Source organism: Narcine bancroftii, chromosome 7 (genome assembly GCF_036971445.1).
Source record: "Narcine bancroftii isolate sNarBan1 chromosome 7, sNarBan1.hap1, whole genome shotgun sequence".
Classification (NCBI taxonomy): Eukaryota; Metazoa; Chordata; class Chondrichthyes; order Torpediniformes; family Narcinidae; genus Narcine; species Narcine bancroftii.
In genome coordinates, this window is record NC_091475.1 from 184,307,819 (window position 1) to 184,325,019 (window position 17,201).

The window sequence follows — 17,201 nt, forward strand, 5'->3', positions numbered from 1 at the left end:
AGACAGGGAGCAGTAAAGAGGCATCGTGAGGGGCATAGATTAAATAAGTTGTTTTAATATTTTTCTCAGGGAGGGGAACCAGAGGACATGGATTTAAGGTGAGACTGGGAAGATTTGAAAGTGGCCCAATATGCACAGAAAATGGAAGGTATATGGATTAAGCTGTCAGTGTTATTGATGGTGGGTAGAAAAGCATTGTTTAAAATACATTTAGACAGGTACAGAGAAAATGTTTAGAGGGATATGGGTTGAACTCCAATAGATTCGACTAGCTTAGATAGACAACTTAATCACCATGGATGAGTTTAATGGAGGGCTTGGTTCTATGTTGTGAAACTCTGAATCTATATCATGTTATCACAAAACATGCTCCCTTATTTCTGTTCAACGTCTCGATCTTTTTTTTTGCTAGCCCTCTGCTCCCTCCCTCTCTATTTCTAGTTGCAGCCCTGCCCGACAGTCTGATTCTTACTCTCAACTTATCCAAAGACGAGTCATATTTTATGCTGCATCATTCCAGTCTTTGTTAACTTGTGTTGGCTCCTGCTGCTGAAGGTATTTAATTTAGAATACTCCCCTGCATTAAAAAGAAACTTTTGAAAGTTTTCTAACTTGGTAACATTCTGAAATCCCTCAACCTTTTAAAAAATTGCTCCCTGCTTCAACCCAACACAAGCCTTTGTGTGTTAAACTGCAAACTAACTCTGTCCCTGAAACTCTTCCCTCCTTTCAATCTAATTTTAAATAGCCATTTTAAGAACGTTTTCCTTTGTGTGGTACCTAAAGTCACCTTCCTTAGTAGTTGTCTTGGGATTCCAACATTGAGATAACATGGGCCACCCTTCTCTATCCATTTCTCAGTAAACCATTCAAGTTCTTTATGGGACATTCTCTTCTCCCCCCCCCCCCCCGAAGCCTTTGCAACCGTTGGTTAAAACAAACACCTCTCATGAAAAGCGACAGCAATTGCAAAATTGCGTGATAATCTGACATAGGCGCAATTGGTTTTGAAATGAAATTATAACAGAAGTAATTGCAACATCTAGATGATGGAAACTTTAATTTGCACTCAATAACAACCATATTATAGTAAATACCAGAGGGTATTAGTTTAAGGTGAGTGGAGGAAAGTTTAAGGGTGATGTCAGAGGAAAGCTATTTTTACTCAGAGTGGTGAGTGCGAGGAATGCATTAAGAGGTGGAGGTTGGTACAATAATGACATTGGTGTGAGGTATGGAAAAAAAATTAGATTATTACATAAGTTGGCACAGCATTGTGGGATGAAGGGCCTGTACTGTGCTACAATGTTTTATGTTCTATAGAGTGGAATAATTTCTTATGGAAATTATCAGATAAGAAAATAAGAAATGATATTAGTTAACTTTGTGGCAAATGTAAAATATTTGATGCCTTTTTGTTACACATTATGGATTTTCCCTAATTTTCAAAAATATTGGACTAACATTTTTAGAACTTTTTCAACCATATTTAGGATCACTTTAGATATCCATGTCCAGTAATTGCATATTTGGTTTTTCTAAAGATATAAGTATTATTTTATCTTCTAATTCAGTGGTTGTCAACCTTTTTCTTTCCACTCACATACCACTTTAAGTAATCCTTATGGCATCAGTACTCTGTGATTAGTAAAGGATTGCTTCAGGAGGTACGTGAGTGGGAAGGGAACGTTGAGAATCACTGCTCTAGTTCCAATTGTTACTGAAATATTTTGCTTGATAAAAATTGTCATTGGCCCATTTCCTTTGGAGTTCTGAAACCGTCCACATAACGAGTCAATTAGGTATGATTAAAATAATGGTTTTCAAACTTTTTTATTTCCACCCACATACCACCTTAAGCAATCCCTTACTAATCACAGAGCACCTATGGCATAGGGAATACTTAACGTGGTACGTGAGTGGAAAGAGAAAGGTTGAGAACCACTGCTCTAATCAAATGCAGGTTATACATTCTCCACTTTATTAGTAAGAACAGCAATTCTGTTAAAATGGAAAGATGAGTTCCCACCTATACATAATCAATGACTATTAGATATGATATCTTTTTGAAATCTGGAGTAAATTAGTCATGATTTCACAAAAATTAAGATTTCTTTTGATAAGACAGGCCCATTTATTGCTCTCTTCCATAATTTGACTAATTAGGTGTGATGAGGGATGTGACTGGCCTGCTTGTTTGAATCCCCTAAGGACACCTTGATTTTTTTTTCTTTTCATTTTTTCTTACTTACCTCTTACAATATTGTAAGTATTACCATTGATTGGATTTAGAATTAAGTAGTATTGGTACTGTACCATGTGTTATTATTTGTAAATCTGCAAAGGTTTCATTGCAATTGATTCACTACTCATTTGTTTGTTTTTCTAGTAAAACTCAATAAAAATAATTTTAAAAGAAAACAAGAAATGATACAAAAACTGATAGAAATGACTGATTGTCACCTATTTTGGTGTGTGTGCGCATTGAAACTCATTGGCTTTAATCCTCTGATAAAATGCCTTTTCTTGATTTGATTGGATCTAAGTTATGGATTCCCAAGTGAAGGTGGAAGTTACTGGAAATTTTAACTGGTGAGCCTGGCCCAACTACAGTGGGCCAATTCATTTGGCTATAAAGAGAAGAGAAAATGCAAAGTGATTTTCTTCATTTAATTGAGTTGATTTTCCTGTATTTAATGTCGATTTAATAGTTTGAGATTTTGAAGATTTGTTTAAGTCTGATTTAATCCAGATTTGAAGGATTTCAGGCCCAAAACATTAATAGATACATTTTGCAAAATATTGCCAGGTGTGCTGATTTTTTTTGCAGCATTTTCTATTTTTGTTTCAGATTTCCAAGATCTTCAGGTTTTGTTTTGTTCCAAATGATGGTGTGCACTTGGCTGCAGAGCTTCACCAGCACTCAAATCAATTGACAGCCGAGTCAGCGACCACTTAACCCATTGGGAACTGCAGTCTCATTCTCTCATTGATTTTCCCTGAAATCTGCCATTCATCAATATTGGGGGCAATTCACGAAGGCACTGGTAGGAAATTCATGGAGTCACAATGAGGACATATAAACTCCACACGGACAACGCAGAAGGTCAGAATTGAGCCCAGGTTGCTGGAGCCACGAGACGGCAGCTCACCTCGCTTTGCCACTCACTGGTTTTGACGATTTCCTAACAGTTGCTTGGCCAGCCCTGTGCGATCACGGAGAGCCTGACTGCAGGGAGAGTGGGTTCAGACTGAAGCCAGGACAGTTAAGAAACTATGACTGGAGCAACATCATGTCGCCTTTTTTTGATTCAACTTTTAAATTTGATTTGCATATACTGTTATTGCTGATACTGTATTAAAGTTAAGGGCTTTGATTCTCATGATTAACCTTGTTACAGTTTCTGTGAACAAAAGTGGATCCAAAATGGCAATTAGTGTAGTGATTTTGTTTTATTTTTGCCTTTCTTTTTGTGTGAGCTGCTTGTATGGCCTACAAAGCTCAGCTTTAAACTGTATCTCTGTACACACAACAATAGACAATTCAATTCATTTCACTTCAAGGTGGCTTCAAACTCAGGCAAACACTGAGGTCAGGCAGCTCACCAATCTGCATGAGATTGACATCAATGGCTCATAAAATTTGGATAGCAGAAGTAACGAAGTTTCAGAGCTCTTAGTCTAACATTCTCTAATACTGACGAGATCAAATGAAAGAAAATGGAATATCACAGAACCAGACAAACCCAGTGATTTGGAAGATCCACTTTGTGTTTGATAAGAAACAACTCATCTTCTGTCATATATAATTCTGGTTATCAATAAATCATTTATTCACAGATTTGGCTTGTTTATTTATTGTAGTATGCACCACACTTCGTCAGATGATGACTACTGTGAAGCAATGACATTTCACATGAGTCAACTTTTACAATGTTTACAAAATAGTCTGTGGCGAAGATGTTGGCCTTGGATGCTGCTTGCCTCATGTACAGAAGATTTTTACAACTGCAAAAGTTTATCCATGTGAAAGTTTTTCACCATTAGGAATGTGTTACACAGTTGATACAAGTATTCTAACATACAGTAAATTTCATTACTTCTCTAATGAACTAAATATCAAACTGTGGAGCTTTACTTTAGCTTTGCCATATCATACAATTCTGCTGTTCAGTGTGATACAGTCCTAGTTACCTATCTCACCATTTCATGCTCTGTGTACTGTCCAATCAAAGTTTCATTGTTCTACATTTTGGAGTAATTAGGTTAGTTATCTTGGATCTTATATATTTTTTAACTGCCGTGACATTCTGAAAATCAAGTTTCTTAAGGAAATGCAATGGACATTCATTATATTGTAGAATTCAGGATTCATATCTGACAAACATTTCTCTTTCACATGAGATTCAGAATCCTTTGAATAACAGTATAATTTTTGCACCATAACTTATTTATTTGCAAAAATGATGATCAGAAACCACGAATGGCAATGTGGTTTGTGGTGCAAGAATAACAGCGCCTCAATGGTTAAGAGTACAGACAATGGCTGAATTGCAAAGCAGCTGGATTCACCTACACCTTCACATGCCTTGTGCTTTTCCATTAAACCATGCTAGAATCAATACTGTTCATATATCAGTGCAACATCGTCCTAGCTAATTAACTAAACATTCATTCTTCAGAAATTATTTTTAAAATTGCACTAAGCAATTGGAACTTGGTAATGAGAACAAGGTTCATTAAAAGGGAGAATTTGGTGAACGAACAGTCTCAGACGAGCTCGGTGAGTAATCTTCAGATTCAGAGTTGTGTTCTGGTGCATTAGTTTGTACCACGTAGCTTCTCCTCACATCCTGGTTGCATCTTCTTCGGAAAACCTGCCTCTCCTTATCAAGAGCGGTGGTCTGTCAGGGTCATAAAATAGTAAATGAGAAAAAAAAATCAGGTTTGAGACATTTTATCACGATCATGGATTGATATATATTTATTATACATTTTATGCATCAATATTTTGGAATTGATACGTGCATTTTAACTAATGTTTTGAAGCAATCCAGGACTGGTATCTATCAGCACATTTTATTCCATTAAATGATGCTTGTAAAATTTACTTTCTGAAGTTCATTTTCAAATACTTAAAAAACCTATTCCACTCTGAACTGAAAAGTTAATCTAATCCAACCTCATTAAGATTGTTATTTACAGGAACTGAATATAATATAAAATCTTAGCCCACATATTCACTGTATTACAGGAATACTGGAGCCTTTCTTTAAGTAAGGTTAGAGTAGCCACAGAATCCTTAATTTGTCCTCTACAAAGAAAGCGATTAATTTTCTCATTTTTTTTCCGCTTGGTAGGATGTTGTTTCCCTTCCCCACCCAAATAATTCCGACAAGTAGTAAATTATTCCTTAGGGTGCGTTGTACATTTCAGTCCAAAATGAATTTGAATTAGTATTTAATGTTTTTAACATAATTCTAACCTTTTTGTAAAATTATAGCTAAATCCATTGGTTTGCAGTTTTTGCATAATGTGAAAAAAGTGAAACCTTGTCATTTTTAAATTTTAAGTGTTAATTGTTTTTTTAATGTTTTTATTTTAAATTTAAACATACAGCATGGTAACAGGCCATTTCAGCCCTGAGTCCATGCCACCCAATTTACACCCAATTAACCTTCACACACAGTACTTTTTGAATGGTGGGAGGAAACTGGAGCCCCCGGGGGAAAACTCATCCAGACACGGGGAGAACATACAAACTCCTTACAGACAGCATGGGATTCAAACCCAAGTCCCAATTGCTGGTGCTGTAAAGGCGTTGCCCTAACTGCTACACCAACCACGCTGCCCCATGCCAAAAAAAATTTATTTAACTTATTTAACTTCCACAGTCACCATAAGCCAATCATATAGTCGTTATGGAATAGGAGACTCTTTGAGTAATGTAAGCAAGGTCACAATTTTCATATTTTCACAGGAAAGATAGAAGCATAATGCAATTCTAAAACACTGACAAATTTATCCTCCCCAGTATAATATTAAAAAAATCCTGCATAATTCTTTATGGCCTACTTACAAAATATTATGCACTTGCATTAAATAGGAACCCAAAGATCAACACTACAAAATTTACACAGCAAAGTTAACAGCCCTGTTATATAGAAAAGCTGTCATCATTTTCCCATTATTGATTCAGCTATTCTGCTTTGATCTGATTTCTCTAGCCAGAAGTAATGACTTTTGGAAAGAAAACTATTCAACTTTTACAATAGGAATACATACATTTATTTTAGGATATGTTGTTTTTCACAAACTAGAAGCAATTATCTAGGAGAGGGAGGAATCAACGAAATACTAAAAAAATGAATGTTAAATGAAAATATTTAAAATTAAAATGCTAGTTATTTCTCATGCTTCTCTCTGAATGCAAGCCATTACAATGATACTATTTAGTTAGAACTTTATACTGCAGTCTGGCATCCCAATACCCAATGGGTTTAGCTATCACAGTTTGAAATATAGGAATTATACTCTAACATTTATATTTTTTCCCCATATTTCTTGTCAGGTTGTAGGTTATACCAAAAACTTATGATAGTAAATTTTTTTAAAATACAATTTTAATAATGAAAGCAGAAAGCACTCTATTAACAACATAAACTAAATTAATTATGATGTCAAGATTTTTATTTTTAGAATATTGCTGAAAATCAATATGTTCCAGCCACTTCAACTTGCCCTTTTGGACACTTTAGTTAACATTCCAATATATTACAACATAGTTAGACATCTTGCTGAAAATAAGTTTGACATGTAAACATGCTTTTCTAAAGATTTAATTCCTGGAAAATACAGAAACATTTTTTTTTCTGAAAATTGATCGACATCTGTCCTATTTACCATTAACATACTTCAGAATGAAACCAAGAAACACACTGGGGAGTTATTTGCTTTCAAAGTGTCAAGGGAGCTGTTCTACCTTTCTCTGACTGACATATGTATGGATTTTGCAGTTTTCCTGTCAGTAGATCAGAGTTGCATTGCAAACCACATGGAACTGAGAGATGAAGATACTGCACATGCACTAATACACACTGAATGTTGGAAGTGTATAATTTAAAATTCAACAATTGGATGGGAAAAATTCTTACAAAATTAAAAGAAACATGAAATCTTTTCAGCCTTGATTTTTCTGACAAATTCTAGCAGTTCATATCTCTCCCTTCCAAAATTGTCAGGAAGCTTGGGATACTTGTGTTAGGCTGTTCACCTCTTCCTGACAGTTGTTGGCTGGAGATTCCAGACCGTGCTCTGCTGCCAGGCACTTTTTGAAGCCTTGGGCTGGAGCACAACCCCCAACTCGGTAATGAGCCCACTTAACCTACACCAAAACAGACTTACAAAAGGCCTATTAATGTTGAAGTAAAAATTAGAAGCGTACACACTAAAGCAGAAATAACAACATTTGAATTGTGGAAAGACTTTACAAAGACTAACGTTTTTATGTAACCTCTTAATGTGAAATGCCTTCACTATTTTTATAATAGACTGGCATCAAAAATATTGACAGTTGGCAAGAAAATAGATTATAAAGTTCATAGTTTCAGAATCCTCTGTAGGATTCTGAGATAGACAGATAGAGTCATTTAGCACACAAACTGGCTCTTCAACCCAACTTGTCCACAGCACCAAAATGTCCCATCCACATCAAATTTCTAAAATGCAACACCTCACAGTTCTCTGTACTAAATTCCATCAATTATTCCTCTGCCCTCCAGCTCAACCAATCAAGACCCTGCTGCAATCTTTGGCAAATGTTTTCATTATCTACAATACCAGAACGATTAGTACCATCCATAAACTTGCTAATCATGCCATGTACATTTTCATCTAAATAAACCTTGGATCCCATGTGATCTAACCTTCCCAAGCAGCCTAACAAGTGCAAACTTATTGAATGTCTCTCAGCAATATGTATATACAACATCTACAGTACTGCCCTCATCAATCTTCTTGGCAACATCTTTAAAAAACTCAAATAGATTTTGAGACTTGACTTCCTACTCACAAAACCATGTTGACTATCCCTAATCAGTCCTTGGCAATACATGCACAGTATACCTTCTCCCTCAGAATACAGTAACTTACCAACTACAGATGTTAGGCTCACTAGCCTGTAGTTCCCAGGCTTTTCCCTGCAGCATTCTTGAATAGCTGCACAAAGTTTTCCACAAATGCCTGCAATTTCCACTTTAGCTTCCCACAGTGTCCTCAGATAATATCAGATCAGGCCCAGAAGATTTGTCTGCCTTCCTACACATCAGGACCTTCAGCGTAATATACAATGTTCTCAAGATGTTACCTTTGACTGTCCCATGTTCCCCAGTCCTAATTTCTTTCTCCACAGATAAAGCAGAGAAGTACTCATTGAAGAGCTGACCACATAGATTCCAGATGGGTCCCATTTTTATTCTGGTTATCTTATCTCCTTTTACGTGAAACATTGGAGATGGCCCTATAGGTCGGTGATCATGACAGTAGACCAGCGAGGGGCTCAGGCTGAAGGAGCCATAATACAGGGAAGGTGACCACACCAGCAGATCAGTGAGGGGCTCAGTGCACCCCCTCCATGGCGAGGATGTCCTTCCTCAGATAAGGAGACCAAAACTGCACGCAGTACACCAGATGTGGTCTCACCAAAGCCCTGTACAGCTGCAGCAGGATCTCCCTACTTCCTGTTCTCAAATCCTCTCGCTATGAACGCCAATATACCATTCGCCCTCCCCACCGCCTGCTGCACCTGCATGCCCATTTTCAATGACTGATGCACAGCAACACCCAAGTCTCTGCATCTCCCCTTTACCTAAACAGATACCATTTAGATAATTGTCCTCTTTCCTGTTCTTACCTCCAAAGTGGATAACCTCACATTTATCCACATTATATTGCATCTGCCACATCTTGGCCCAGTCAACTAACTTGCCCAAATCACTCTGCACCCTCCTAACATCCTCAACACAGCCAACACTGCTACCCAACTTCGTGTCATCTGCAAATTTTGAGATATTGCTATCTATTCCCACATCTAGGTCGTTGATATATATTGTAAACAACTGTGGCCCCAACATAGAGCCCTGCGGTACCCCACTAGTCACTGGCTGCCAGTCTGAAAAGAACCCATTTATACCTATTCTTTGCTTCCTGTCCATCAACCAATTCTCCATCCACCTTAATACCGTACCTCCTCTACCATGCTTTTTAAGTCTGTACGCTAGTCTTCTGTGCGGAACCTTATCAAATGCCTTATACCACATCCACTGATTCTCCCCTACTCACTCCACTGATTACATCCTCAAAAAACTCTATTAGGTTCGTCAGACATGATTTTACCTTCACCAAACCATGTTGACTCTGTCCAATAATACCACTACTTTCTAAATGTACTGTGATTGCATCTTTAATAACTGATTCTAGCACCTTCCCTACGACCAATGTTAGACTAATTCCCAATTTTCTTTCAGGAACAAAATCTTCTGAAAAAATATTGTTGTCTAGTGTTACTGGTGAGACCACAGTGTATAGTCCTGGCCACCCTGCTATTAGAAGGATGTCATTAATTTGGAAAATGTGCAAGAGAGATTTACCAGAATTTGAGTTATCGAGAGAGAGGCTGAATACACTGGATCTTTATTCCCTGAGGCATAAGAGAATGAGGTATAAAGTATTACAAGGGACATAGAGTGGATGATCACAGTCTTTTTGCGAGGATAGTTTGTTCTAGAATTACAGAACATTAAAGATGAGAAGGGTGCAGCAGGCCGGGTCAATCTCGCACTCGACAGGCTGAATCACTGTTGTGAACAGCTAGCGTGGCAGGGCACAGGGGCTTTCCCTCCACCGCGCAGAAGTTCTAGACTGAAGAAATGTGCTACCAGAGGAACGGCCAGGCTTCACAGCAGCATTATGACATCACTCACGTGAGCCTGTCTCCTCCCCTTAAAAGGAACACGCATAGTTTGAATAAACGGCAGTTGCTGGTTTACTTGCTTGGTGTGGACAACATTACTTCAGCAGCTCTGCTTTAAGCCGACTCATCCACAGCCCAAGTGGCTGCCACCAAATGCGGCAGTTTACTCTGTAAGTGTCCACTTGCTGCCATTCTGGGCAAACCAGCCACGCAGGAGGCTGCAACTTGCAGAATCACAGTTCACCCTGCGAGGAATAACAGCCGAGGACACAAAGTTCAGGCATATGATCAGTGCCCTGGACCCCACCACAGCAGCAAATGTCACTCCGTTTGTCAACAACCCATCGTAGACTGCAAGTACATGGTTTACTTGATTTACATGATTTTTGCTTGAGTCATTTGAACTTAGCTGCTTGTGTGCTTAAACCTTAGGTGATCGCAACCCCTCAGAACTGATGCAGGAGCTAGTGGCCCTTGCAGACAACCACACAAAAGCTTCCTGTTTGAGGTCCTGTCCCTTTCCAAGTTTCTGGTCCATGTTACCACTGCCATCTCCAACATGGACTTTGCTGAACCGTACCTCATGGCGAGAGAAGCAGACCGGCTCTTCCTCACTCCACCACCCAACTCCATCCATGTGCAGGCCATTTGCACAGTGGGAGCAACAGCACAAATCTCAGCCTCCTCTTCGCAGCAGCCCAGCCACAGCGCGGTGACAAAACAGCAGGGTACTGCTCCTACCACCATCAGTGGTGCCGCAAGGCCCGGTGGTGCGTACCGCCCTGCACCTTTTCAGGCAGCAAACCCATTCTGATGCAGGGAAATGAGCAGGCCAGCAGCCATTAGTGGCACCAGAAAAGGTCTGCTTTACCTTTGCGACCAGAAGGCCCAGCAGAAATTCCTGATAGACACCAACACAGAGAGCAGCCTAGTTCCACTCACATTCTTTGAGCAGAAGAACAATGCCAGAGGCCTACTCCTACAGGGTACCAATGGTTCAACTATCACCACCTATGGGACACATTGAGTGGCCATTCGCTCTGGGAATGCTGTTTTCAGGTGGGACTGTAATATCGCCTCAGTAGGCCAGTCACTCCTAAGAGCAGATTTTCGCCGAGAAAACAAACTCCTGGTCGACCTCAACCGATGCCAGGTGGTTAATGCCACCACCTTCCAGGTTCTCCCCCTCACATTGCGGCAACACACTTTCCAGCCTTTGGGAGTCCACGTTCTCAAACATAGCGAGTACATCGCATTGCTCACCGACTTCCCGCTCTACTGGTGCCCAACTTCCATAATGCAGAACTAGCACATGGCATGCAACACTACATTGAGACCACCGGATCACCTGTGTACACTTGGGTGCGGCAGCAGCCCCAGGATAAACTCCTCCAAGCCAAGGTTCAGTTTGTCATGATGGAGGAATTGGGAATCATCCACCATTCCAACAGCCCATGGGCTTCACCACTACACATGGTCCCAAAGAACACTGGTGGCTGGCTCCCCTGGGGAGACTACCACAGGTTCGATGACGCAACAGTATCAGACAGATACCCCATCCCACACATACAGAACTTTGCCGATCGACTACAAGGTGCCCAGATTTTTTCCAAAGTCGATCTGGTGAAGGGCTACCACCAGACCCCAGTGCACCAGGATGACATCTGGAAGACGGCCATAATCACCCCGTTTGGCCTCTTCAAGTTCCTGAGAATGCCATTCGGGCTGAAAAACATGCCCCAAACATTCCAGCATCTCATGATCGAGGACGTAGTGGCAAGAGATCTGGAGGGGATTTGCGAGTACCTGGACGACATCCTCATTGCCAGCCCAGACGCCAGGACCCACAAAGAACATTTAAAATGCCTGTTTGCCCGGCTGCAGACTTTCGGGCTAACCATCAACCCATTCAAGTGCCAGTTCGGTTTGTCCACCATCGATTTCCTTGGGCACCACATCTCGAGTGAAGGAGCAACACCTTTCCCTGACAAGGTCGAGACCATTCTGAACTTTCGCAGGCCCAAAACCCTCAAAATCCTGCAGGAATTCCTTGGTTTACTTGCCTTGGTGAATTTCTATCATCATTTCCTTCCACGTCCCACAAAAACTCAAAGCCACAGACTTTGTCTTTGTAAGACGGGACAAAGCAGGTACCACCCTGGAGTGCTCTTACAAAGGGCCTCTCAAGGTACTGAGAAGGGAGGGGGTTGTATATACTCCAGACATTGGAGTCAGGCACGACATGTTTATAGTCGACCGCCACAAGAAAGCCCATTTTGGACTGTTCAGAGCCTTTCCCTGCCCCTACACTATGTCGCTGGTGGGCACACACCCAAAGATAATCTCCCAACCCTCACCCAAAGAGACTGCGATTCTGGGGGTGGGAGGGGTGGTTTTGTAGCGGGCCGGGTCAACCCTGCCCCCCTACTGCGCCCCCACTGCGCAGGAGTTCCAGGCTGCAGGAGCGCATTGCCAGGGAAAAGGCCAGGCCTCACAGCAGCATTATGACATCACAACCGCGAGCCTGTCACCTCCCCTATAAAGGAGCACGCGTGGTTTGAATAAACAGCAGTTACTGGTTTACCTGCTCAGCAGCTTTGCCTTTAGCAGGGCTACAAGGGATCTGGGGGGTAGTGTTTTTGTTCAGCAATTAGTCCGGATTGAGAATGACTTGCCAAAGGAGGCTATAAAAGCAGGAACAATTTTAATGTTCAAAATATATTTAGTCAGATACATAGATAGGAAAAGTTTATAAGAATAAGGGTCAGATTAGATGAGTCCAGCAAGGCCAGTTGGTTAGAAGGGAAAAATGAGGCCGAAGGGCCTAATCTGCGCTGTGTAGCTGCATGACTCTATAGCTGATTTACTAAATGTCCATGGTGATGATTCATGATTATTAAGACCCTCAATTTAGTTTTCTTTTTGGAAAGTTCTTCATCCTTATTCCAAAACGCTAGCATAGTGACTGCAACTTGTTTTTCTGTTTTAGTCACCTCATAATTGTGTACAGCCCCTGCATATTTTTCTTATAAAAACAGGCTAATGAGCAGTGTATACATTTCACAGACATTTGGGAGAATTTCCTGTTCTGATAATTGAGTCGCTGAAGGTATGTAAGAATTTTATAACACAAAAAGTAGAAATTCCATCCACAACATCCTTTTTCAATCATAGCTCAAGATTAAATAGCCACAGAGTATTGGTTTTCACGTTGATATACTGTTCTAAAAGCAACAAAGGAATGAAAATGTATAGTGGAGACACTAAACTGTTATGGCTTCTTCCATCATTCTCAACTCTCATCATATTAGAGAATGATTTCTTTTTTGAAATTATTTTGAAATTTTTGTTTTGCATGGAACCAGTTTTGCTATAAAGCATTCTCAGGTTCCCTATACTCTAAGAAAATAGTAAAGAGAAGCTGAGATTGCACAACAGTGACAAGGGTTTCCAAAAATGAGAGTGATTTTCAGTCTCCACAGATTGCTTTATACTATATTAGTGACATAGCTCCCACTCTGTCTATCACATCATATCTCGGAGTAAGATTGCCAATTTAGTGCTAAATTGATGGCAATTAGACCCTTGCAGACTGGAAATTGGGATGCAACTGTACTTACTCATTTCATGTGGAACCTTTCAACTAAATGAGATAAGAGACTTGTATTCCATTAGAATGAGGCTACAGTCACATCCAGGTAAAACTTCACGCTTGTGTTCCCTTACTATCAATTCTGAAACCTTATTGAGACCAACATTCTTCTATCTTTTAAAAAAAATGAACAGAGGAGTATGTAGTCCATGCTATCATACTTCAAAAGTGAATTATTAACATCTGTAATTTCATATTCACCCAATGAGTGAACACAATTTAAACCTTTGTTTCCCCAGCTCTTACGGGGATTGGTAGATGCTGAGTAGGTGAGTTTTCCAGGTGCTTGGAGGCACAAATTTTAAACTTTTGCATTTTTTATCTATTTATTTTCTGCAATTTTTTTTTGCCAGTTGCTTGAATTCCAGATAATGGAGATTTTACTGTATAACCTTCATTGAATAACGTGAATGAAGGAAGACTTCCTCCAACCATACATCTTGATATACCATTCTGGGTAAATTATTGACTTTGTCAGTACATAAGTTGTAAATTGCAGTATTCCAGAAGGAACCAATAAAAAAGTGAGAGAGAAAAGTAGGGAAATATGATGAGGGATAAGCTATAGACAGCTGGAGACATAAAAAGAATTAGTTTCTTAATGGAATAAATTCTGTAACTCTAGAATGACCCTTTTCCTTTTATCTTGAATAATAGGAAGATTCCTGGAACTCCTATCTGTTTTCTCAGTGGTTTAATCAAGAAAATCATTACTTGCCTTACGAACTACAGCAAGGATTATTACTGAAGAAAAGTCCATGTTCATCCTGGCTATTGCTTTGCTATTGGCTTTTTTTTATACAGTAAATCCCCATTATCCGAAATTTAAGCAACCGGCAGCCTCAAGCAATCAGCAAAAAAATTGCGGAAAATAAATAGTTAAAAAATAGAAAAGTTTAAAATTGGTATCTACTAGGAGTCAGGGCATCAATCGTGCAACATGCAATCTGAAACAATTGGCAAATTCACTGATCCAGCATCTACCAATCCCAGTTGGTGCCAGATACCGGGGATTTCTTCTGTACAAGTAGTATGAAATTTAGAATATGGAGATTGGATACAGTGTTTCATATTTACACTGCAAAGTGACCAATGAATGAACAGCCTTAATAGTTAAGAAAATTATTCATCATTTTCTCATTCAAGCAGTGCGTTCCAAAATTTGCATGAGAGAATTGAATGTTTGCCAGAATTTGCTGAAAACTATTGGTTGGACATCTTCTGTTAAGTGGACAAATCTTATTAAAGGCATTAAAATACAGTAGCTGCATAGAACAAATTACTATCAAATCTGAATCCACAAATTGAATGCAAAAAAACCAAGGCACCTTACCACGCAGATAGATAGCTCCATGAAGCACTTGTCCTCGAGCTACCACAAAGTGGACAATTTTTCACCACAATATTTGTTTAGGGAACAAACCTCATCAAGATTATAATTACTTGATTTTTACAACAAGAAATGCTCAAAGATGTTTTTATATCATCCCACCACTCAGCTTATATAGTGAGCATTTTCATGAAGAAAATGTATTACAGTAGGTTTTGAACTTGGATCAATCTTTCACGAGTGCAGTATATACGAAAGGTAATAGTACTCCCTACAGTATGAAATATTACTCCAAAAATGATTTCTGTGCCTGTTGCCAGAAATACAACATCAACAGTAGTGATTATAAAGAACTCTCTGCCAGGGATCAGAATTCCATATGCTGCATTATGCTCTGGTTAAGGATTGGGATCTGCAGAACCCACACCTCAAGGCCAATAATATGATGGAGTTGTGGCAGCTGTGTCGCAGTGTAAAATGAAGAATGGGAAAATGATCAGACGTAGTCGAGTCAAAGATCAGTAAAAGTCGTTTACTCAAACAGTCCCTGCAGCTTTTTAAAACCCCACGTGTTCCAAATAACGTCATCGCATTGTGACATCATGACGTCACTCGTATCCTCCCGAGCCGGTTTAATTAAGCCTCCAATGAGCCACCATAACTCCACCATCCCCCCCCACCCCCACCCTCCACCAAGAACCAGCCAAAGGAGGCTAAACCTCTGGTGCCATTACTGTCCACTGCTTTTGGGCAGTCATCCGCACCTTCACCTTGGGGGTTGTGGCAAGGGCCAATCAAGGTCGAGATGACTGGGCTTCAGTCGGTCAATTGTAAATGTCTCTGGATGCCGCCCAATGTCCAGTACACAAGTTGTAGGATTGTTGTCTAGCATTCTGAAGGGGCCCTCATATGATCTCTGTAAGGGTGGCCTATGTGCACCTCTACACACAAATATAAACTCACAATCCCGGAGTTCCTTTGGGATGAGGGCGTCATTATTCAATGCCTTGACATACATTGGAACTGGGGTCAATTTTCTAAGCCACTCCCACAGTCTGCCTAAGACTTCAGTTGGTAGCACCTCCTGATCGCATGCTGTGGGCACAAACTCCCCAGGTACAATGAGTGGGATCCATAAACTAACTCTGCCAATGAAGTTGAGATTCTCCTTGGATGCCATTCTTATTCCTAGGAAGATCCAGGGCATCTCATCCTCCCAATCAGGTCCCTGGAGCAGGCTATCAGTACCGCCTTCATGTGCCTGTGGAACTGCTCCACCAGGTCATTCAACTATGGCTGTCGTGTGATGGACCTGCATTCCCAGCAATAACGACAAAACATCCTAAAGTGCAGAGGTAAACTGTGGGCCTTTGTCAGAGGTGACGTTTGTGGGTAGGTCCGAACCGAGATACCCAGGCAGAAATAAAAGCTCTGGCGCATGAATTGGTTGATGGGTCCAACATAGGAACCCGCCTCCAGCCACCTAGTGAATTGGCTGATGACTGTTAACAAGTACCTGGACCCTTGTGATCCCAGAAAAGGGCCAACAATGTCGACAAGCACATGGTCGAATCTGCACTGCAGTGGTTGAAAAAGCTGAAGTGGTGCCTTCACGTGCCTTTGCAGATTGGCAGTCGTGCACGTATTTGTGCAGTATGTGACCTGCTTTTTGAGTCCATGCCATACAACTTGTCTGCTATCAGGTGGATTGTCGCTCGAACTGAGAGGTGGGACAGTCCATGAATGGCATTGAAAATGCAATGACTCCTCGCACCAGGGATGATAGGGCGAGGCTGACCTGTGGAAAAGTCACACAGGAGAGTGGTGCCTTGCGGCCCAAAGGCTACATCCTCTAGTTGCAGGCTCATGACAGCAGTTCTATAAGTTGGGAGTTCGTCATCCTGGCACTGAGCTTTGGTGAGCACCATGTAGTTTACACCAGAGAGAGGGCACGTACTGCTTGAACAAAGGAGTGGGACAGGGCATCTGACACCTTATTACTCTTACCGGAGATATGCTTAATCCTGGTTGAAAACTCAGATACATAAGTTAGGTGGCATTGCTGGCAGGCTGACCTGATGCCTTTGCGAAGGTGAACGTTAGTGGTTTGTGGTCAGTAAAAACCGTGAAGTCCCTGCCTTCCAAAAAATAGTGTAAGTGACTGACAGCTAGGTACAGCACCAGCAATTACCTATCAAATATGCTGTATTTCGTTTCTGGAGGCAAGAGATGCCAACTAAAAAACAGTA

The 17,201-nt window shown here is 40.5% G+C and overlaps 1 protein-coding gene across 1 annotated transcript in view; it reads right to left on the bottom strand.

The window, feature by feature from the left end:
* Nucleotides 1-3,632: 3,632 nt before the first annotated feature.
* dclk1a (doublecortin-like kinase 1a) overlaps nt 3,633-17,201 on the bottom strand; it is a 266,264-nt gene continuing 252,695 nt past the window's right edge. Inside the window, exon 16 of the mRNA XM_069891679.1 lies at nt 3,633-4,904. Within this exon, the coding sequence (XP_069747780.1) occupies nt 4,740-4,904 (165 nt within the window). The 3' untranslated portion in view covers nt 3,633-4,739. The remainder of the gene's footprint in view (nt 4,905-17,201) is intronic.